At 39.6% G+C, this 24,672-nt stretch overlaps 1 protein-coding gene across 2 annotated transcripts; it reads left to right on the top strand.

Annotated features, from left to right (window-relative positions):
- Positions 1 to 2,322: 2,322 nt before the first annotated feature.
- retreg1 (reticulophagy regulator 1) lies at positions 2,323 to 23,910 on the top strand. Of its 2 annotated transcripts, XM_011486275.4 has the most exons (9): positions 2,324 to 2,575; positions 3,150 to 3,256; positions 3,790 to 3,820; positions 17,078 to 17,195; positions 17,826 to 17,910; positions 18,084 to 18,206; positions 18,599 to 18,669; positions 19,460 to 19,583; positions 19,657 to 23,910. In XM_011486275.4, the coding sequence occupies exons 1-9, from the start codon at positions 2,379 to 2,381 to the stop codon at positions 20,157 to 20,159; spliced, it is 1,359 nt and encodes a 452-aa protein (XP_011484577.1). In that variant the 5' UTR covers positions 2,324 to 2,378; the 3' UTR covers positions 20,160 to 23,910. The 2 variants fall into 2 exon arrangements, with proteins under 2 accessions (XP_078791754.1, XP_011484577.1); XM_078935628.1 differs by lacking the exon at positions 18,084 to 18,206 and having other exon boundaries at positions 2,323 to 2,575.
- The last annotated feature ends 762 nt before the right edge of the window (positions 23,911 to 24,672 follow it).

The following is a 24,672-nucleotide window of genomic DNA, read 5'->3' as shown; positions in this document are numbered from 1 at the left end:
CCTTCCTGACGCAACCTTCTCTAACCGGGCTTGAAACCGGCAAAGGTAGAGAAGGGAACAGGGAGCAGCCTGGAGTCGAACCCGGGTTTCACGGATGGAAGGCGCCGCAAATCAGCACGAGCTAAACATTACTTTTAATTGTAACTTTTATTTACTTTACATTACAAGCTACATTACTGTTTTGCATGTTTTCTTATTTGGTATCTGCTAAACATTAGGGTTTTGATGATGCGGGTCATTGACACGTAAGAAATATGCAAACAACAAAAAAATTAGAAAGGGTCAAATACAGTGATATTCAGCATTAACCTGCTGATTCAGCCAAACTCTTCTTTAAAAGGAAAAAACATCTGAGAATTAACCTATTGATATTTTCTACAATTAGATGTAAAATAGTGTTTAGCATATTATTGTCATTTTTCTCATAATGTTAAAGCAAATTTCTTTATTAGAGGATACACAAGTGAATTTTGCAAACCCCAGCAGAAGCTTGAATAATAGTCAGACCCATAAGGAAACCTCAAAAAATCCTCAAAAACCCAAAATTCCCCCCAGACAAATAAAGTGAGTTTTATAATTATCTGAGGTAACTTACAAGCATGGTGGGTGAAAGAGTGTAGATCACCGGTGTTCAAGTGGGAACCTCCTCCACTCCACAATAGAAAAAAGACTCATCAGTGTGTTCATCCCTCAACCACCCACCCCCTCTTTGTCTGTATATATACGCCTACGGTCTGCACCTTTACCCCCAGATGTCTTAAATTAACCACTGCAAGAGATCACAATACTAACAACTATTAAACACCAACTAACGAGGCAAACTTTGATTTAAACAAAAGCAGAAGAGAAAATAATAAACTCAGTAAAAACTGATTAAAAAGAGACAAACAATTCCATTGACAGAAAACAAGATATATTTAACTCTCCCCAACAGGTTTAGATTCACTGGCAACCTTTGAAGTTACTCATTTCAGTTTAGTGCATTAATATTCCAATAATAAAGCACATCTTTAACCAAAGAAACAAAAAAGCAAGGATAATAAAAACACAATAGTAATATTAAACTATTTCTTTTTAAAACTCATAGTAGAAAAATGAAAGAAACAATATAATAAATAATAAACGAAACAACATTTTCGTTTATTTCTGTCAAAATATTTATAAATAAATTCAAAATAAGTGCTTCTATGAACATTATGCGATAGTCATCACGGCCGCTAGGTGGCAGCAGAACTAACACTGTTTACCAGTAAGGCCAGATGCAGTGAAGAGTTTGTTTCAGCCAACAAAATAACAACAATTTTAACTTATATATATATGTATAGAATAGATAGATAGCTCTGTATTTATGTATATTCCCATCTATTCAAATGATGATTGCAAATAGTTTTTATCATTTTTTATTGAAAAAGTCAGATCGGTGAGAAGCTTTCTGTGTCACAAAGCTGGTTCTGGTCCTGGTTCTGGTTCTAATCTTAGTCCACCTTGGCCTGTGATTTTAGACACATTCTCACCCGTTTCTCTCCCTGAGCTAGTCAGATTAGTTGGTACAATGAAGTCATCCTCTTGCTCTCTCGACGTGCTGCCTACATCTCTGCTCAAAGATGTCTTCCAGTCAACACTTCAGACTTCATTTTTCAAAGTCCTCTGGGTGATATCAGAGGTTGCCAATCAAATGTGTTTACAGTTTGATATGACTTACACACAGTGTTGTTTTGCCAAAACCAAGACTTCAACGGTAAGACAGTTTCTAGAAATCTTTTACACTCCTGGGCCACAGCCGCCCCTGATGCCTCTTGAGGCCGGGTTTGGGCCTGAGTAGGTCGGACCATTTGTACTGTGGGACCACCAACACACTCCAACGTGTTCCTCCCCATGTCCAACACACACCGGGCTGCTCTCAAAAAGTCCAAGCTCAATATGCCCTGATCCTGCACAGCTGCAACCCACACCTTAAAATCCACTGTCAGGCCGCCCACTCACATGCTTCCTCGCCCCAGCATGGGGTGAAGTCCCCAGTCACAGTTCAAGCCGGGGCAGGAAGATTGCTAATACTTAATTAAAAGAAAAAGTTCTTTTGTGTACCAAAGGTAATATATACATGACCGTGGGATACCATATAAGGCTAAAAAATAGCATGGTCTAACTGAATAACCCTTCTAAATATTTCTTACTATATTTAAAAAACGATCATGGGTGTATTTATTTATTTGCCTTCTAAGAAAAAAAATCCGAACATACTTTTCTTTTATTTTTTTAAATCCGCACACCGGAAGTCTCCATATTGGAAGTCTCCATATAGAATTCCGGAAACTTGACGCGCATAATAAACTGTTGAAGGCAGGGAGCGGCAGAGCATTGGACCCCGGGGCTTCAAGATGCTGAGGACCAAGGAAGCAGGCATCGACGGCGGGACGGAGGCTGCTGCCGGGCATCCGGAACCTGTGAACCGGCTTCCCAGAAGGGAGGACACGCATCCTGGCCGCGCAGGGTGGAGTGTGTCCGGCCTGGTGAGCTGGAGGCAGAGTCCGTGCAGGACTTCAGCCGCGTTTACTGCAGCCAACGCGGCGGTCTGGTGAGCAGCATGACGCAGGGAGATCCAAAAGAAACAATGACGAGGCTTTTTTTTTCAATTAATAAAATAATAATAATTGATATTTAAAATTGCAAGTTATTTTGTTAGATTATTTAAAAAAATGCTGTTTACTTCTTTTTTTAAACATGTAACTTAATCACAGCTCATTTGTGGTCACTATAAAAAACAAAACAAATTCTAAAGTCGTTATAAAAATAAACATTTTTTTAACAAACTGTCACTGACACTTGTGTGCTAATCTATCTGCATTTAATCTATTTTATGATTTTGTTATATTAGTTACTTTTATTGATTTATTTACTAAATTGTTTTCTTCTTATTATTATTATAGAAGTAATCAAAAAGTCCTTAAATCAAACAGTTATAAAAACATTAATACTGTGTTATTATTGTCATTTTCAGAGGAGAAAAAAATACATCTTTTAAATTACAAAATACAAAAGAAAAAAATAATGTTATAATTGTGTATTTACCGATTATTGATGGGGTTTAAAGTAAAATGAATTCATAAATACTACTTAGGTTGTGTGAATGATGTTTTTTTTCTTCGCAGGTTCGTGGCCTTCAGCTCTTTTAGAACCTTTAGCCTTATGGCCATCCTGCTGGCTTTGCCGGTCGTCACGGTAACAGCCAGAGATGCCGTTCAGTGTAGATTCTTCGGTAAGCACCCCGGTTCAATCACATTCTTACAACACTTTGGTTATTTGAACCCAATTATTGCGTCATTCATATTGGGATATATTTTGGGGTTAATTTTTGGAACAATACTATTTTGGGGCCGATAGTGGTCCCGTTTGAACCCAATTTAGTGTTAAAATAACCCAGAAAAAAAGACTTGTGGTGCTGGCTTCACTGACCTCTCTGGCACTTCAAAAACTGAAAACTGAAATAAAAATTTGTAATTTTCACAACTAGTTGTGCTAATTAAAGTTCATAATAAAATTTGTTGTATACCTTTTTTTTAATTAAAAAATATTCCAAATAAAAAGGAAATGTTTAGTATTTATTATTTTAATAAAATAAGACATAGAGTGATTTAGAGGCCTTTTTGTTCTTCAAGCAGTTAATAATGTGCAATAAAATATATTATCCTGCTTTAAAACCAAACTAAAACAGATGACGTTTGTTGTTTCCTGTTCTGCAGAGTCATCTGGTTCACTGTGATGAGTATCAATGCTCTGTTTGTTCCACAGGGTTTCACTCTCAGCGCAGCATGACAGCAAGGTAGGATGCTGCACACTTCAATAATGTTGATGCAAACATGTGAAAGTCACATTTGCATAAATGCAACAAAGAAAAAATGAGAAAATATTGAACTTTTCTAAAAATCTGGTTGGTTTTTGTTATATTGTGTGCAGAATTGTGTCAGAGTGAAGCCTCTTCCATCACATAAGATCTTTGGCTGCAAATGCAAAATCCTGGTTTTCATCAATCTGCAGCCTTAATGATTGTATTTTGAAGGGGCAGCAGGAAACATTAGGGTTTTTCATACTTAAACGTCAGATGCTCTAGATGTGAGCATTTCAATGGGAAAGCCTGACGACAACCCATGTCTTCTGTGATGCATCAGGATGAGTCTGCCCTGCAGACCTGATTGATTCCATCTGACTGTCTGATCTGATGACAGTAATAAAGCTGAGGCCCCGGCAGGTGACCTCTCTTCATTGAAGCCTGCGGCTGCAGATCCCAGACTCTCGCTGCTGGGAGGAAAACTTGGTTAGTTTGCTAATTAGCAGCGAGAAAACACTTCAATTAGTTTCGTTAGCGAACATCTGCAGATGATCAAATGCTACAAAGGTTTCTTTAACGGAACATTTTTTGTGCTTTTGAAAAGTTTAGATGGTAATAACACTGTGCAAGTTGTGATGTGTTTGATGTTGTCAAAAAGTATTTTTTCCCCTCTGATGCTTTGTTTATTCACTTATGTGCAATTATGAAGAATAATTCAATTTAATAATGTAAAAAAAAGCTTAAAATTTCATTTCTGAGTATTTCTTAATTCAAATCAATGTGAATCAGGAACAGATGAAAAGATGCAGTTTTTAAAAAAGTATTTGTGATGTCAAAGGTACTGTGGGCGGGGCCACAATCTCCTTGCTCCGCTTCATTCTGATGCATTCACTTGTAGACAAATAGATCAGTTTACGTCTTTGTGTTCCTCGTCTGAGCTGGAATCTGGATCAAAACTGTTCGCCGGGACAACGCCAATATTGCTCGCCGTTTTTGCTGCACCTGTAATGTTAGGTCGGGGGTGTGAGAGGCTGTAAGCTAGAGGGAGAAAGGGTAAACAGATGGGTGGCAGGAAGTGGGAGCAGGCTTATTCCCACTCACAACTCAGAGATGAATTTCTGATGACCTTCTGCTGCTCTGTAGAAATGATGTCCTAGAAGATGATGACACAGGGTTTTTGATTTTGGTTTAAAAGACATGCTCATCATTGAAAGTCCACTGGGAATGCTTTTTCAATACATCAAAAGATGACCAGAGTGGGACTTCAAGTTCACAAAAAAGCATCTTAATCAGAACAGATGGTGAGATGAGATGATCAGATTGAGATTTCTTTTTCATCCTATCAGATGAAGAGTTCTGTAGCTGGAGCTCCTGATCTGATAGAGGACTTTCTCCTTCAGGATTTTCCTTGTTTGTTTTTTTTTTGTAGAGAACTAAATTCCTGTTTTCATCAAAAAAGCCAAAAAGCAGTCCCAAACCATCCCACTTCCACCTCCATGCCTGATTGCTGCTCTGATGTTCTTCTGAAATACCTTTAGTTTGATTCCAGAAGTAACAGCACACAAACACACTTAGATAGTTTCCCATCTGTCTCATTACAGTTTTACTTAAAATGTTTTAGGAAATAATCCAAATTGAGTTTTTTTTGGGTCTGCTGTGTTTTTCTAGTAAACTTCTCCCATTAATTAATTTTCGTCCACAAGACTGTTTAATATTGAAATCTGACCATAACAGAGGGAAGTCAGGTCTGAAAGTTTTTATTTTTTGATTTATTGCTTGAACTTCTCTGGTGGGGCGGAGTGAGTCTGGATCAGTCAGCGTTGCCTGTATTTGTGTCAAACACTGCATGTCACTCTGACATTTGGCCAGCAGCATGGAATTGTGTGGGGGCCACCTGCTGTGGTCTGTCAGTTGTTGGTAATTCTCCGCCGGGCTCAAAGGTCTGGGCACTGCAGCAGATTAGCGGCTGACTCAAAAATGCCGGCTGACAGAATTTGGGCTGAGCCGAATTGTGTTTGTGCGTGTTTGTTGGTTGTATGCAGTAAAAAAGAAATCACACAACACTAGATTTAGTTTTAACGCTGCTGTTTAATGGCTTTGTTTTCAGCACACCTGCAGTCTGGTTAAACTGTATTACTGAGCAGAGCCACTAGGTGGCAGCAACAAAACTGGCTCACTTAGGAAACTGGGAGTCAAAATATGTACAGAGATAAAATGTTGCCAATGATAACATCATTATATAAATGCTTCAGTCACAATTTAAAAAAGTTTGAATAACTTCAAATCAAAAAGGTTTGTGTTAGGAAGATATGAGGGCTAATATATTGTCCTGAATTTACAAAAATAACAAAAATAGACATTTCTTTTAATTAAAAAAAAATTAAAGTTGGAGTGTGAAATAATCGTGGTTTCTGTTAACATGAACATTTGTAACTTGTAAAATTGAACTCATAAGAGAAATATGTAATGATAAGCAGGTTGTTTAGATTTAGATATTTCTTTTCTATCTTACTTTAAACATAACAGATGCACCAAAGGACCATGATGCAACAGTTTTTTTGTCAAATAAGAAAAGGCACTTATATTACAAACTAAACTGAAAATTAAAGCAAAAGTTCTCAAGTTTCAGAAGAGAACATAAATAAAGCAGACCACTGAACTATATGATCATTTCCAGATAAAAACGCAAATTCTACGAATGAATGTTAATGTTTTACATTTTTACTGAACAACTTGACAAACATTTTTGTCCACATCCTGTGAATGAGCTAAAAATTGAGAGCAAATTCCCTGAATTTCTTCTGGTAGTTTAGACTGTTGCTGCTGTGCAGGTCCTACCTTTGTTGTTTTTGCTGGAGAATCATTTTTCATTTCAGTCTGAGATTAAACATGCTTGGTGACTCTGCTTCAGGTGATCAAAAAGGTTGATGGTGTTTCCAGTTTTAGAAGGAACATGACTAGTTACTCAGTTTTTTGTCGGATTTTAAATAACTCAAATACCTTACACAGGGGTTGAAATGCTTTTTTTTAATCACTGGCTAAAACATATTTTTTACCAGCCAAATTATAATACTATTTTACACAGAAATGCCTTCTACAATTTTTTTAAGGAAATGAAATCGCATAAAATTATTTTTATAATGATATAAACATGTCTTTATTGTCATCTAAATTCAAACATGCTGAGAAAACAAGGACAGATTTATGATAGATTTCCTAATTCTGCCTCCAGGTGATTACATTTTACATGATATCATGACAAATACAGCCTGAAAAGAGTATAAAGTTTGGTATGTTTTTTACTTAAATATCATTGCCATTAAAGCTGCAGCTCTCATGAGGGAGGGGGGGCGGGAGGATTCAGCATATCTGACAGATCATAGTTTTTGCTGTAATACCAGCTCTGTAATGCTACAAAGACACTGCTACAACACGGTGGATTCAATTCTGTTATTATATTTAGAAAATACAGTTTTTTATGAATGAAACCGGTCCGTGTTTATATTTAGGTGACACATGGAGCAGCTCGTTAGCATAGCATCATCGCATTAGCGTTCAACAACACCACTCCCTCTGTTTGTTGCTGCTGTATTTGAAGCACCTTTATCCTCCAGTTCTGACTGGATACTGTTAAAAATTGCTACATGTTCTGCTGTTTTATCACTCAAAACCTGTGAAGTAACCTCAGGGGTGTCTTGTGTGGCGTGCGCTTGTTTCACTCACGTGCAGAGGAGGAGGAGAGGACAAAAGAAATTCACAAAAAGGAGGGAAAATGAACATGACTACGCTTACGCAAACGTTTACTCGCCAGAGAGGAGAAAATGCTCGTGAGTGGCACGTGTTAAGATCTGACCCTTCAACATGAAAGTCTTTTGCTATAGACTCATTTTTCTTTTGAGAAAAAGTTCTGTCACCACGTATATCGTTCTCATTTTATCGCCCAGCCTAAATGCCCGTACACACCGGGACGAATTTCGCGCGCGATTTTCGCCGATGTTTAACGCCTCGTGACTAAACAAAGGGCACCAATGAGAGTGTGCACACCGACGCGAAAAAACGCCACGCGTCAAAGCGTCAAAAAAAAAAACGCCTCGTGTTCGTTTTTTTTTTTTGAAGCGTCGCATCGAAATCTATTCGACCAATGAGAATGGCGCTTTTACACACATGTCTGGAGCTTCTGAAGTTACAGTAAAACACAACTTGGGGGCGCTCAAACACAAAACTGCCTTTTTGAGCACACATACCAGCGAAGAAGATAGACGCCAAGTAGCGTCTACACAGCCGCGAAGAAATAATGACGGACATTCTAAAATATCCCCGAACCAAGCACCAGTTGGAGCAACTGGTGCTTGAAATATTCATGTTTTCTTTGTATTATTCTGACAAGCGCGTAAATACTTGCTCTCTTCTTCTGAGTGAAAAGCGACTTTAAGAAGCGTAAAGTTGCGCAGCGCCACCTTGTGTACAGGAGTATTTCTGTTTTACATTAAGCGCCATCTAATGTCAGGGAATGAAATTTCATGTCCACTCGGCTCATCGTCAGCGAAAATCGCCTGGGTGTGAAGACAAAAAATGTGGCGAAAAACGCTGGCGAATAACGCCTGGCGAATATTCGTCCCGGTGTGTAAAGGTGAAGGTGGTTTCAAGGAAAATGTTATCTCATTGCACATTAGTTCTAGCCTGATACACATAAATCAAATCCATCCATCCATCCATCCATTTTCTGAACTGCTTTTGGGGTCACTGCGTTGCTGGAGCCTATCTCAGCTACTGTGGAGTGAAGGCAGGGATGAAAAGTCACCACTCCGTCGCAGGGCAATACTTGAATATAGGTCAATCCAATTATATCAGAGGTATATATGCTGAGGTACTTTTATGTAAGCCAACCTGTGTAAAAAAAAAAGCTGAATTTAAAGGTTATTATTTTATCAGTTTTTAAACCCCACCCCCCACCCCCGCCATTTCAACAGTTTTGGTCAGTATGTTGAACAAACTCATCATCAGACAAGAAATGAAAACAGAAGCAGTACTTTTCCCGCCCATCAGGCTTACAGTCACACAGCTTCAGACAAACACGTTGAGGTGTTTCAAACCAACTCAGGCGACCCTTTCACCTGTGGTGGGTGGGGCTGTGTTTACATGAGGTCTACAAGCTTTGTCAATTCTTTTCCATGATTCTGTTGACAGACAGTCAGTTTTTCTGCTCAGAGGACATTTGTGTGTTTGTTTTGATGGTAGACTAACAGCAGACAAATGTCATCTGACCTTTTTCCATTTGTGTATTTATTTTTGAGGAGAGAGTGCAATGCCATGTTTCAATAACAAGCACAGGCTGTCTTAAGAGTTGTGAAACCTGAGCTGTGTGTGATTATGGCACATGTGTGTGTGTGTTTGTGTGTGAGTTGGCTGTTTTTCCCTCGGATTCAGACTCTTGGAGATGGAGCCTATCAGATCACTTTACACTAAAGGGGTGTGCTTCTGGATGAGCTCTCTGATTGGATGTTAGTTTTGTCAAAGGAACATCAAGAGTTTTTACCAAACCTTAGTGTTTTGATCATATGTTGTTTATGAGAACTAGACTGAGTGACCCCTCCCTCCTCGTGTTCCAAATAGGAAGTACCCACTGGATCCAAAAAGCCAAAATCCAATTGACTTCTATTGTTAAATAAACAGCTATTACTCAGTCACTGTGTTTGTCAGAATAACCATTCTTCTTGATAATACTGTGTTTTTTTCTCATGATCGTTTCAAATGTAAACTATTCAAGTTATATACTGACCACTCAGATGCCTCAATAAAAGTAGGTGATCTCCCATCAAACATTTGAAGCGTTTGATTGACAGTTTCTCCCAAGCCCGTTTTCAAGCGATAGGGATGTGGACATCCAACAAGCTCACTCCTGATTGGTGAGTGGTTGTCATGGAAATGTTGACTCAGACTGACTTGGACCAATCACTGCTCACTGACGATTTGTGGTTCCAACATGGCGGCGTCCGTAATGCAAAAAAGTGGTGACAGAATTGGTTGGCCTGGAAGTTAAACATTTTCTATTGGCAGAGAGGGAGGTTATGATGACAAAATCTCTAGAAAACTCTTTATTTCATGCCAACATTTTAGAATTTTGCTTATTTTTCAGTATTATTGTTGGTTATAAACTCACCTATTACCTATGTAAGAGACATCCAGTAGAAGTCCATTTGGAAGTAAACCACCACCGTTGGGCTCACTGAGTGAAAGCTTGGTAGATTAGGAAGAAACTTGGTAACTTTAAAACATCAAAAGTCTTCAACTGGTCATTTTACTCTATTTACTGTCCAGTCTTTATGTTTCATGAATGTCAGGATTAGTCGAACATCGTAGAATGACCGAATGAGTTCCAGGACTTTGTACATTCTCTGCAAAAAAAGCTGTAAAACCTTGTCATGGGGGTTTTGTAATGCCAAAATCAAGTGGAACTGTCTCTACATGTTTGCATTGAATGGGTATGATAGTAACATTTTCCCCAAAGGGTTCATCATTAAACTACTGATAATATCCGTCTTTGTTTTGAACACAAACATTGTTTCCGAGTCTCCAACTAAGTCTCTGAATGAGTGACATCTCATTTTCCATCTGTGTCATATGACTCAGAAACACGAGGAGTTGTGTTTGGAAAGATGTTGGGTTGGTGGTGGCGACTGCTTCAGCCCCCACCTCACGCTCAACCCCATTCCTCTGTGCTCTGATGGCTGATGGCTGGAATGTAGTGTGACCCAGTTTATTTTTAGATGGAGCCTCTTGAAATACTCCAACCGGGGCTTCATTGAGTATAAACAGAAGCTGCTGTCAAGCCGTGGAGCTTCTTAAGCCCTGATATAGCTTTGTTTCACTGCTGGAAGAAACCTGTTCAAAGCATTTTTGCTTTCTGTCATTCAATTTTTACTTGTCATAAACTTCTTGGCTGCTTTTAGTTTTGCCATCAGGTGTTTGGAAGTACATCAAGGTTTTGGAGATGTCTCGAGAAGATTGTGGGACTGGTCTCAGGTACGAATGTGTGTCTTCATAAAAAGCCAACAATCTCTTTAAGTCTTTAAGTATCTCTTCTCTTTTTGGAAAAATTTAAAAGATTTTTGGAAATTTTCTGTCTGTAATATTTGTGACCTGATCTCAGTGGGTGGATGACAAATGTTGTGAAGCTTTAAACACAGAATTTTTTTAAAGATCTTGTTGTTATGACTGAAAAAAGATCTTTCTAAATCAGGGGCAGGCACTTGTTCTTCAACATAACCTGTTCTGGCATGTTCTAATTGGCTGGGTACTCCTGATCCAGGTTGTCAAAAAACCCTAATTATCAACCCTCCATCTCCGTGCTTCACAATGTTTTTTTTTTATCTAAGCTGAGATGGAATATAATAGCCAAAGAAGACCATGGTGGAGATATCTTTACAAAAAAATATAGAAAGTTTCTATGATGAACCGTTGAATAGTTGTCAATCCCTTGGTAGATTGAAGTCTGTTTAGAATGATGCCATTAGAAATCCTATTTAACCACTCCTAGATTTCATCGACAGTTGTTATTCTATGGACTTCAAGACTTTGACTTCTAAAGCTACTTACACACTGGGCATTTAACACACTTTCAATAACATGGTCCATGGTGTTCACACTAGACAGGCAGGGAGGGGCTTCTTCCTCTCTTTATTTTCCTACTGTTTACTAGCACATGTCTGCCACCTACAGTTGGAAGGGGCTTGGTGAAATGTCAAAGCGCTGCAAATCTCGTGAACCTTGCTCCAGGCTTTTTCTTTTACAGCTGTATTTCAACATATGAAAGTCTTTGTGTTATAAAATTCCCGCCTGGCACAAACCAAAATTATTAATTTCTCCTTTACAATCACTTTTCAAAGGGTTGGCACTTCTGTGAATTAAAAGAGATACCATTCATACATCACTACCAAATCCCAGTCACTGATTGGTCAAGTTTAACCTAGTTTAACTTGCAATGTGTCTTCATTGGCCGCACAATTTGCACATGGAGCCTGAAAATGGTAGAAGAAGCTTGTGTAGCTTCTCGTGAATGTGAGAGTTTTTAATGCAAAAGACTACATTAACGCACATTTGCATAGACTTTTTATCGGGAAGTGGCCGCTTGAACGGAAGGCTGTGTAAACGTAGCTTTCAAAAACCTCTTAGTTCCTTTTAAAGTAGTCAGAGTTTAGCTTCCCTTAGCCAACAGTGGTCAAGTTAAATATACAGATGTGCTTACTCTGGGCTATAATTTAAGCAGTATACTTTTTTATCTACCACCTATAAATTGTAAACTTAAAATTTAGTCTGAAGAAGTATTTAGTTAGCGTCTTTCCTACACCACACGTACATGATCTACAGTAGTATACATGCTAAAATAAACCTTTGCACTACTGTTTTGCTAAGGGTTATGTTTGGAAAGTAAATTCTGTCCACCATATCTGGTTCACAAGTTTTCATCCCACGTTTTGTTCATTCTTCACATTAAAAAATCCAAATTTACAAATCTGTTGACTTTGGAGAGCATCATCACATGACTGAAGCAGCATAGCTTTCCTCATCACCTTGTGGTCCTTTCAGCATTCAGTTTCACATGTTGCTCAAACGCATCCATGCTGGCTCTGATCAGCGGGGACTGATTTAGTCTGCGTGCGTTACACAAACAGGTCATTGTTAGCATTCAAATCAGGTTAGCTTTGGTGAATGCCCACTAGAACAGGTGTGTAAACATCGTTCCATGAGCCGGCCTCGCCATCTAAAGCAAGCAGGATGTTTTTGGCGCCATTCCTGGCATTGTCTGTCTGCTCCATGTTTACATGAGCGGGCTTGTTAGAGGTTCAGACATGCCGCCCCCAGTGTTGTCTCTGAGATTACTGATTGGGTAAAAAGTGAAGTCTGCCCGACAGCTGCTCCTGCTGGCCCTTTGACGCCCTCCCCACTTAGACTGACGAGTTTTTCCAGTGGGAAGAGTTAGCGGAAGTTGTTACCGATGGTGTTGTTTGACACTGTGGCGTAATGAAACAGGATCTAGTCACTTCTCAGTATCCAAAGTATTCATGGAGCACACACAGCATGTGACTCATGTAAACTAAGAGAACCTCTTCTTAAGATATGCAACATTTGTGGGTTTTAACAATAAAACCTTTTGATTTATTCAGTCTTTCCTTATGAAAGTTGGCTAGAGAATTGAGTCCCACAACTGTTGCATCCGTTTCATTTGGTCCTATCTGTCTACCATCTTCAGCAGTCAGGAATGAATCCCAAAGATCAAAGCACAAACATACAAACATTTTCTTTGGGAATCTTGTCAGATTGAGGATCTCTCATCCGTTTGAAGGAGTAGCACCGTCTTTTTTTTCCTAACCATGTTGCAAAGTCAGCACAATGTAACCTGTGTTTCATGGTCCCCTTATTTTCCTTTCGGGAAAAGTTTTTATATTAGAAAGCTAAAAAACAAGCTACTGTCAGTAATTTCTTCAGTCTTTGACCAGATTTACCATAAGAATAAAGTGAAAAACAATTTGAAAAAGTCCAAAGCCAAACGATAAACTGCAACTTGATAATTTAAAGGGACTATATCACGCAAAATCAATTTCTTGTGCTTTTAAGTGTTTCATAATGTTCATTCCTCACGAAAAGAAACCCCAAAGTGGTATTTTGATTCGTTCACACATTTCTGAGTATTCCTCTAAAAACCTGTGCTCTGATACCAGCCCCTTCCAATCCACAAAAACGAGCGGATTCTCACATTGTGATGTAGACCAGTGAGAACAGCCCCTTCCAGGAAGAGTCTTAGCTGCTAGCACCGCCCCCAGGTTAACAGACACACCCACTTTCTCAATGGAGCTAGTGGTATTTGGCTGAACCGCTTACATTTTGCACAATATGCACATCCACCTCTCAAAAAGTTTGGATGTTGTTTGTTTTCATGGGCGAGACGCAGACACGCTGCTAAGGCCGGCTCTAGGTTGACGTCATGAAATGGGTGGCACCCACGTGGAGGGAAAGGCGGAGCCTCAGAGATTCAGTCGTCTTAATTACGGGTAGGAAAGAAATTCATGAAAATAACTAATATTTAATTTTAAAAAAGTCTTATTTTGTGTTCCAAAGGTAATATATCATCATATACATGGATGCTGTTTAGTATAAAAAGCTTAAGAGAAGCATGATATAAGCCCTTTAAACATAACGTGTAGCGCATTCACACCAAGTATTGTACCTGAGAACGTTGTACCCCCACCATGCTTGACTGATTTTCCGCCCTGTGCTTGACTGCTGTTAGTAGAAATCAAGTGGGTTTGTTTGCAGAATTGAAACAGAAACACGGTTTAATGGATTCATACCACGATTCTTCAAAGCTATGAAGTCAGCTAGTGACTCCCCCCGTCACATGACAGTTGCTCAAAATGATTCGGCATTAAAAAGACATTGGAAATGGCAAAGATTGAGCTAAATAAGACAAACCATAGTGAAAAATATAGATTAGACTTCAACTCAAGTCAATTTTTAGTGACCTGTAAGACATTTGTCACCCATTCATAGATGGTAAACCAGTAAAAAAATAAAAAAAGGTTTTTAGAGCATACTGCCACCTTCTGTTTGGAGTGCATACACCACCCACATTCTAGCAGGGTTTTATGCAGATTCCTCACAAATGTTTTTAAAAATTTAGTTTTTTTTGTTGATTTCTTAGTTAAGGTTCTGTGTTAAGTTCATCTTGTGTTCATTTTAATTAGTCCAGCTCTTTGTTTCCAGTTAAAGTCCCTCCAAGTTAAAGTGACCAGTCATCCCAGATGTTTATCACCTGTAGTGTCTTAAATCCACATTTTTGGTTCTATAGTTGATCCTCTGTGCTCTCATCCCTTCTCGTCTCCTACTTTTTACATCCATCATGTTGAATTTAGCTGTGTTTGAGTCATCTGATTTTGTGAAATGTGAAATGTGTGTTCATTTCCATAATTCCTTTAAAAAAATTATACTTTTGTGGCTTGGCTGGTTGGATGTAGCCCTGGCTCGCAGGAAACCAGGGTTTGCTTCCCATGGTGCAATGAGCTTAATCCACTGTGGGTCCTTAGGCAAGACCTTTCACGCTCCTGCCTAACTGTGTAGGCACAGGGGGGCCCCAAGTCTGGATCTCCCTGTGCCGGTCCCTAGCCCGGAGAAAATACTAAGTCGTGTAAGAAGGACATCCAGCTTAAAACTCCCTGCCAAACTTGTGTGAATCAGTGAAGCGGATTTGCTGTGGCGACCCCTGATGGGATATACTGAAGAGTTAACAGCAACAAGAGCTGGAACCCCAATTTATGTAAAAAGAAACCAATAAACACTTGAAATTAATTAAACCCTGGGCCTTATATCTATATTATTTTCAGGACTCAAGTTTTGCTTTTTTTTCATGCAGTTTCAGTTTTTTTTGGAATAAAAATGTTCATGTGAAGTTAAACAGCTGTTCGTGTGACCTGGATTAGCAACCATGCTGCAGGTTTCTATTCTCAGCAGCTGCCAACAAATGTTAATTTGCAGTCGCCTAGTTAAGGCCTGAGTTTTCCTTAAGAGCTGCCAGCCAGAGGGATAAACAAATATAATGAATCTGGATTTTTTTCCTTAGATTTGTCCACAGATCACTTGTTCTACAGTTTTTCCACCATTGATTAACTATTCATTTAGTATTTTAGCCATTTAATGATTCCACAAGTGATTGTTAATTTTAAGAGGAATATTTTTGATGACATATTTGTTTTTGTTTGCAATCTCCGAGGATTCACGTTTTTAACCATCATTTATTTAAAACAATAAAGTTGATGAGTTTCCACGTTGTTTCGCTGTGATGTGACAAAAGCTCAAATGTTTGTGACATTAGTCTATAGTTATTTTGTAATATTCCAATACATTTGTAAAAAACATAGTGGGAATCATGTAGTTGAGATAAACAGGTGTTTCATGGGAAAGAAAAGTCTGTGACACCACATTTATGAAAAAAAAATAACATTTTTTTTTCTTTATTCATGCAACAACTCAAAAACTGTTTCCAATGAGTCCTGAGAGACCCAATAGGGTTGTTCTCTTCCCAAATGCATTATTGGATGTGTTTACTCTGCCTTTTGTCATACAGATGAGCTCAACACTATTGCTGGTAGAAATCCATGTTAAAATCTTAATTTACCTTTTTTCTCTCTTGGTTTTATTATTAGAAAACCCTCAGAAGTCAGAACTTATAGGAGAGCCTCTGTCTTTGGCAAAGGGTCATCTATATGCTGACCTAAAGAACAGAAAAGAAATAAATCCCATCTAATTGATGAGAGAAAAAGGAACCAGAGTCTCAACCCACAATCTTAATTCAATTTGTCATTAGAATTTCCCTTTTTTTTTAAAAAAAGAGGGAAGGTAGCAGAACCTAAATCCAAATCCCACCTGGTTTCATGCGGTTTACAGTGGTCCCCAACTATAACACACTTTGCCTTTTGCAGTCTTGCAGTTATGCAGAATTATTCGTGCAAATTTGAATGCATTTAAAAAAAATATTTACAGTGCAATGCATAGCTACACACGAGTTTTGAATGCGGACGCCCAAAATGCACATTTATGTACGAATACATAGACTTTATTGGAAGTGGTTGCTTGAAAGCGCATTGCTGAGGGCGGTGTGAATGTAGCTGGAAAGATCTGTTAAGATTGTGTTAAACATTTCAACAACAGCTACACAAACAGGACAATTGTGGACCTCTTTGGTTGTTGGCACCTTTAGCTGATCAGGAACTGTTGGACTGCTGTGTAAGAAAGAGTCCCAAGGTGAAAATGTGCTGCAGCAGGAAGCAGAGATGGAAACATTGGTGTGACCCACGCAGCATTCTGGATCAGCAATAGAGGACGGATCCTGCACAAGAGTTTTTACCAAACCCAAACAGAAAGAAGACAATAGTCTGCACTTCAGCAGGGGTAGTTTGCTGTAGTTTCACATGCATTTTCTTTTTCAGATATGTCCTTTACAAAACCGAAAAAATCTTGTTATTGCTTTGAAATACTTATTTGACTTTCTTTTGACAGGAAAGAACAAAGTGAATCCACAATAAGACAGTTCAAGGAGCAAGCAAAAAGTTAAATCCCAGCTGATCCTTTAGTAGCTTTCACTGATGTGTTTGGCACCACTGGAAACAGCTGTATGGATTTAAAGCATTCATCTTTGCAACAAAAAAGGTTGTTGTCATGTCATTTGGGTCATTTTCTGCATCTCTGTTTTGTCTTCAGTTGGGAGATCATCGACCCGGGCGAGGACAGTCGAACTGCGAGCGGACTGCAGTTCAGCGACTCCCTGAAGATCTTCCTCCAGGAAACGTCGGCCTTTAAGCAGCAAAACCCAGGAAAGGTGAGGAGGAAACGTACAGACGGGAGGCTCCAGTCCAGGGCTTCCTGGGAGATTTTCCAGCTGATTGTGTCAGATTCAGGACCAGGGAGAGTTAGAAGGCCTAAGTGAAGCATTATGTCGCTCACGTTTAACAACAGATGGATCAAGTGTGAACGTTTCAGTTTTCCAACACAAAGATTTATTTGATCAACATAGTAATTGAAAAATCCAACACCAAAAGAAAAAATACTATTTAATGGTTTCTGTGTTTTTTAGAAACTATTTCTATTTCTATTAGATTTTTTTGTCGTTGAAAAGCAGATTTTGCAGATCACTAAATTGGATCCATTTAAATACATTACGGACTTTTTAAAAAAAAATCTAAACATAAAAATGGACAAACAGTACCTCACTTTTAATTCTACCTTCTACCTACATTCTACCTGGCCTCATTAATTTTGTTTCCTTTAAAGGATTTAACCTTTTAAGAAGATCAAAGCAAAAGACAGTTTATATTTCTGCTCTGCATCTTCATCATCCACTTTTACCTGGGCTGGATTTGTGCTCCGTGAACAGCTGTTTTGGGATAACCAGCATTGATCTATCAGAGGAGACTTGTCTCACTCCTGTTTGCTTTTCCTCCCCTTGCAGTTCTGTTTGCTGGTTTGCAGTCTGTGCACCTTCTTTGCTGTCTTAGGACGCTACATTCCAGGGATTGTTATCTCGTACATTCTAGGTGAGTCCGCAGAGATCCTGCAGGTAGACGATCACGTTCACCAGTTTGTTGTGTCTGGAGTTACATGTTACACATTAGATGCAGATACCCTTCTGCAGTGTGAAAGCATGGGACTTTCAGCAGCTGCTGTGTGAATTAACGTGTCCCTCCTCTGTGTTGTTGTGTCTGTGAAGTGCTGGGTGTCTTCCTGTGGCCCCTGGTTTCGTCTCATGATGTCAGTTTGTGGCTGGAGCCAGTTCTGCAGAAGCTGGACTTCGGCATTGGAGACATTTTCCAAAAAATCAAGGAAGATCGGAGTAAAACAATGTTTTTGTTTTTTATTCCTGTGCATGCTATTTGTATACTAGAGTTCAAATGTCTGCCTAGCCTTTTTCAAGACAATATTTTTCTCATCTGTGTTTGATGTGTCAAGCTAACCGGGGCTTGTAGAATCTGAGAGACAGCTTTGAGGTTTTTGGGCGCTTCTTGGAGCATTTCAAATACGGATCACACAGTGAATCCTGCTAAACTTTTATTAAAAAAACTCAAAGACTGCCCTCTACTGGAAAGTAACTTTTAAAAAATTACAATTAGTACCAAATGCAAGTTTGGATTTGTGTTGTTCATGAGCTACAATTTCTCCACGACTTATTGAATGTTCCACCAGAAAACTGAATTAGTTTGTTTTTTCTTGTTTGCCTCCATCCAGTGAAGAGACTCATTCAGGCTCAGACTGAGAAAGACGGCGTTGAGTCGGACCTCTCCCTCATGTTCCCCAAGGTTTGAAATTCATGTCCTTTAATCTAATACTGTTTCTGTTGACTCACAGGGTCACAGCTAATGGCTCTCATCCTAATGCCCAGACTTCAGCTTAAAACGTCCAAGCCTTCATCACCGTTTCCTTCCTCCATTTATAGGTTATCCAAATAGAATTACTTTCGCTCGGAAGGATGATGAGAAACAAATCTGACCCACATCTCACGACGTGTCACTATGGAAACTTAATGTCTGTCAATGGAGGGACAAAAATGAACACATGTACAGTCACAAAATGTGGTCGTTTTTTTTGCTTATGTTAGAAAACAGAAATAATTTCACTATTGAAATGACATCCCACCAACCTGGAGAGCGCCATCTAGAGTGTTGTATCACAGTTAGAAGGGTTTTAAAGCCGAACTCCAACCATCTTTTGATCTATTGTAAAAGCATTCCCAGTGCTTTTTTAATTATGATTATGTCGATTTTAGCCAGAAAACCTTTGTCGTTTTTCTAGTTTTTGCAGAGCGGCGGTAGTTTATTAGAAGTTTGACACTGAGTTCTGAGCGGGACTGTTGGTGCAAGCAACCCCACCATCCTTCCCATCACCCTTACCTGAGAGCTGTCAGTTTACACTCCGTCCTGCTAGTTTATAACTCAATGATATCACTCACGTATGAGATCCTGATTATGAAGCTGAAACACAACAGATAACTTTGGTGGACCAGAATTTTCTATGCTCAACTCAAAATGACAGAAATCCTGATCAAACAAATGAGATTCTTTTTGTTTTCTCCTCATATTTTCGCGGCAGCTCGACTCCACAGTTTGTAAGGAAATGTGCGTCTCAGACACGGAGGTGTCCGACGTGACGTGGACGGACAACGGTACCTTTACCTTGTCAGAGGGACACACGCCGCAGACGGAGAACTCAGAGGGTGCGTTTGGTTTTTACCACCTTTCTGAAAGCTTTTTGTTTGCGCCTCACCTTGATGCTCTTTCAAACCGCAGATCTGGACAAAGAAGAAGCCTTCACCGGCGGCCTCGCTGATTTCCCCTCACTCGATAATGGCACCACCACAAATGGAGACGACGATGACCTCAGCCTCAGCCTTCCATGTGCTCCACCTCAACAGCCGTCAAAGCGTGCACTTTTTTCTGGCATGGATCAACACGCAGACAAAACCCTGGAGTTGGTCAACCAGATGGCAGAAGATGTTCTGACAGCTGCAGTCACAGCTGCCATCCAGGAGAGAATAGAAGCTGCCGTCTGTGCCTTCACCGGAGACCCTGAACCATCCAGACTCCCACAGTCAGAGCGGCTGCTGGAGTTGATGGAGGAGTCCGACAGCGAGGTGGAGGACTTTGAGTTGTTGGACCAGTCAGAGTTAGAGCAACTGGAAGGGGAGCTGGGGCTGGGAGAGGAGAAACTAAAGTCCACAGGGGAAACACAGATGGAGTCTGAAAAGCCAGCATCCTCTGGATTCTTCTCCAAACTCCTCAGACGCCATTGACATGAAAATGCAGGGGAAGGGGGTCACAGAGGACATGCAGGAGTAATGGGGGCAACATGGTCACACTTGTTAGAAAATCCATTGTCTTTATATTATCTGGTTTATAAAAAGAAAACTTCAGAGGACTGGTTTCACAGATGTAGTGTGTTTGTAGGCTGAGACGTCTGATCACAGGTACTCAAGGCCAACCAATCCACGTAGAGCGTTTAAAACCACACAGAATAAGACTCTACTCACGTCTGAAAAACACAACAACCAAAAAGAAATCTATTAGATCTTATGCTAAAGGAAATATTGAAAATTGCAATAAAAAAAATCGAAATGCATCTTAATGTTTTTCGCTTTATGAGATAAAATGTAACTTTTTTCTTTTTTTTTAAACACATTTTATGAAAAATACATCAATGACACTTTATTGTGGAGTTTTATTATTATTATTATATTTTTTAAATTAATCCAAATTAACAAATGATCACAATTAAAAAGGAAAACTTTGAAGGTGTTTTTTTCATAATCTAGGACCAACAGTGTCACAAATAATATTTCTTAAAGCCTTCAAGGTTTTCAGTTCAGATTTCGCCAGATAAGATTCAAGATTCAAAGGGTTTATTATCATATGCACAGTAAAGAAACGGGTTTCCCTGCACAATGAAATTATTTCTTTGCTGTCTGCTCCGAATGCCCAAAAGTATAGAGGAAACAAAAACAATTCACTCACATCATACACACAAAAACACAAGATGTCGAGTGGCTGTTGTAAAAGTGCAAATGTGCAAAAGTGACAGTGACAATAGCAACAATTAGGATAAGCAAAGGTGCAGTTTGTTTTTCCAGACTCCAGTCAGCTGTTAAGGAGTCTGATGGCAGAGGGAAAGAAAGAGTTCCTAAATCTGGTGGTCCTGCACTTCACACTCCTGTACCTCCGTCCTGAGGGGAGGAGAGTGAACAGTCCTCGTTGCGGGTGGGTGGGGTCCTTGATGATGGAGGCAGCTCTCCTGCAGACCCTGCGTTTGTATATGCTCTGCAGCGAGGGAAGAGGAGTCCTGGTGATCTTGGACGCAGTCTTTACCACTCTCTGCAGGCGTTTGCGGTCCATGGCGGTAGAGCTGCCGTACCACACTGTGATGCAGCTGGTCAGGATGGACTCAACCATGCAGCTGTAGAAGTTGCTGAGGATCTTCGGGGACATGCCGAACCTCCTCAGCCTCCTCAGAAAGTACAGCCGCTGATGAGCTTTCTTCACCAGCTGTGACGTGTTTAGTGTCCAGGTGAGGTCCTGGCTGAGGTGGACCCCCAGATATCTGAAGCTGCTCACCCTCTCCACTTCCAGACCTCGGATAAGAAGCGGCTGATGAGGGTTCCTCTTCTCCTTCCTCATGTCCACTATCATCTCCTTTGTCTTGTCTGTGTTGAGGGTGAGGTTGTTGTCCTCACACCATGTCACCAGACTGGCCACCTCCCTCCTGTAGGCTGCTTCGTCCCCGCCAGTGATGCGTCCTATCACAGCGGTGTCGTCGGCGAACTTCAGGATGATGTTGTCCTTGTGAGAGGCCACACAGTCATGGGTGAACAGGGTGTAGAGGATTGGGCTGAGAACACAGCCCTGTGGTGTGCCAATGTTAGAGATGATGCTGGCTGAAGTCCTGTTCCCTATTCTGACAGACTGAGGCCTGCCAGTCAAAAAGTCCAGGAGCCAGTCACAGATGATGGGATGTATTGTATGTAATTGTCCAAGAGTATAATGGTCCCTCCGTGTGGGGGGTGGGCGTCTCAAAGCGGGTGTAGAATGCATTGAGCTCGTCGGGCAGGCTGTCTGCAGCACTGATGTTGCTGGTGCTGCTTCTGTAGTCCGTGATGTGCTGTAGGCCCCTCCACATGCGGCCAGAGTCAGCAGTAGAATAGAAGCCATCCAGCTTCTCTCTGTACTGCCTCTTTGCTGCTGTGATGGCCTTCCTCAGGCCGTACTTCGCAGCTTTGTACTCGGACTCATTGCCAGATGTAAATGCAGTGGAGCGAGCACGCAGCATGTGACGTACATGGCTGTTTATCCGCAGGGCTTCTGATTAGGAAACTTCCTGACTTGGATGGTGGGCACAATGTTCTCCACACAAGTGCTGATATATCCAGTCACGTAGTCAGCATAATCCTGTATGCTGATAACATGTTAAAGTTGTAATTTCTTTCGGAAAAAACAAAAATATTTACTTTTTGTGTCTCCAATGTTAAGATAAAATGTTCAAAACTTTTTTTTTTTTGCAGAGAAAAACTCTATGTTCTGTGTTAAACCTTGGATAATTGATTCAGCATCTAATTATGATACTGGTATATGCATTTTCAGGATCTACACCATATATTAGATGCAATCAGAAAAGCAGAACATGGGAATTATGCTGTGATCTAACTTTATTTACTCAAAAACATCTTATAAAGCTTTGGAGTTTATGAATTTTATCTACTGTACTTGCTGATATTATTATTCATTTTTTCTTGGACAGTAAAAAAGTCAGAAAGTTCAAAAAATTCGAATCAAAAGCAGGACGTGGCTAATGTCTGCATCAAACTTTTTAATAAGATCCGTGACAGTATTGTGAGTCTGCCTAGTTCAGATCTGTGAAACAGAGAGATTTTTCTGTCATTGTTAATCATAGAAACTGATAAAAACTTTTGTCACACGAAGACGTAAAAAATGCTAGAGCAAGGTACCTTTGTGAAGGACGCCCTCTTGTGGTCGAGTGCTTCAGTACAGCTTACATTTCAGTTAAACGTTTGTCAATTCGTGTTAGATAAATATTTAAGAACATTTGCAGAAAATAAAAATGGCTGGCTCTTGCTGCACAGAATGAAAGTTTATCTAAAGCTGAATACATTTATAGTATTTAGTAAAGAGTGGTTGCTTTGGAAAATTGGAAAATGTCCTTTGAAGTAGACCCTGAAATCATGACACACATTTTCCCGCCTTAGTGAAAAAATTAAGGTTTGTTACTTTGAACAATCACTGTTATGTACAGGTCTGAATCTGAACGTCTTCTTAGCCGATTTGGAGTTTTTTAAATCCTCCTTTTGTTGTTTCTGTTCTAGTTTATATCTAATTAGAATGAATCTCATCATCATCATTTATGGTAAATTGAATTGAATCTTGTTACGATAAAATTATAACGCATCCGCAGCTAATTTGATATCGCCATAAGATGATGTAAAAAAGTTTTCAAACTTGAATCTCTGCTAAAGCATGAAAGCACTGAGTTGCTGTTAACTGGTTGGGTAGACAGATTTAAGCAACATGATATTCAAGAGAAGTGACTGATCGCAGTAAATTCTGCAAACATACTTTTTTTTAAATCTCCTTTTAGGACAATTTTTAACCACAAGTGGGAGAAAAAAAACCTATAGTCATGTTTTCATGTCGCGTGGACCACGTGACTGAAGAAAACTGAGCACATAAAAACCTTTTCCAAACTGTTGAGTGTCATTTTATAATGCGATCAGATGGGTCCTCTCTTCTGGCTTTGACATTTAGCCTTTGTCTAACTTTCCAGTTCGTCTTGTCCTTTGATTCAAAGCTTGTTTTTCTTTACAAGAAAAGCTTTCACATCAGGAGATCCAGCAAAGCATAAAATTTCTCCTGTAAATGACTACTTATACATTTTTTTATAAGATGAAGTATTTGCGGTGCCTGTAAGGACTTTGTTGTGTCTGCTGAAAACACACTGTTTAGTTTAAAAGCCAATAAAACACTGTTCTTCATCTGGCGGATGAGACGGCAAATCATCATCTCTAAGACAGAGTCTAAAACAGTGTTTTTCAACCGTGGGAAATTACTCTCATTAACTGATCTAAAAACATTTATCATCTCCAGGATATCAACTCTTTGTTCATCCAAACAAACCCTGATAAAACACTGAGAAGTTAGGAATATGAAAGATCGTAAAATACTTTTTTCTTTGTGTTTATTTGAATCTATTAAAGACATTTTGATAAGAATGACGGTACCGCGATTTAGCCGCAGGTCCTGCTGTTTTTGGAAAAGTCCCGCCCCTTTTGACTATCTCCACCAATCATTTTTGGAGGCTTAATCACGCGGCATCAGTCTGACCAATCAGAAGGGGTTAAAGTCTTCACTTCCTTGTTCTGATTCTGCTCTTAAAGTCTCTCAGTTCCAACAAAAATACCAGCTAAAGCTCGTCTTTAGCGGTGTAGCTTTCCACAGAATCCGGTATCAGACCGTGGAACAAGTGAACAAAACAATGAAGCTCAGAGAAGAGAGTCTGTCTGAGTTCGGCGGCTATTGATGCATTGGGTTAAAGTGACAGCGTCTCAGCGCATAATGAGTCTTCGTTGTTAAACGTCTTGAAACCACAACGAACACACAAACAGTTTTTAAATCTTCTGGATGAAATCAGAGGTCAACAGTTCAAGGTTTGTGTTTCTTAACAGCCAAACATCCCAGAGTTTGGTCCAAGTTATCTTTCTAACTGAAACACTTTTCTAAGAACGTTGGATTATTTTATATGTT

Source organism: Oryzias latipes, chromosome 17 (assembly GCF_053564925.1).
Source record: "Oryzias latipes strain Hd-rR chromosome 17, Olatipes_Hd-rR_3.1".
Lineage (NCBI taxonomy): Eukaryota > Metazoa > Chordata > Actinopteri > Beloniformes > Adrianichthyidae > Oryzias > Oryzias latipes.
The sequence above is the reverse complement of the archived record's forward strand: the minus strand, read 5'-3'. Positions and strand labels throughout refer to the sequence as shown.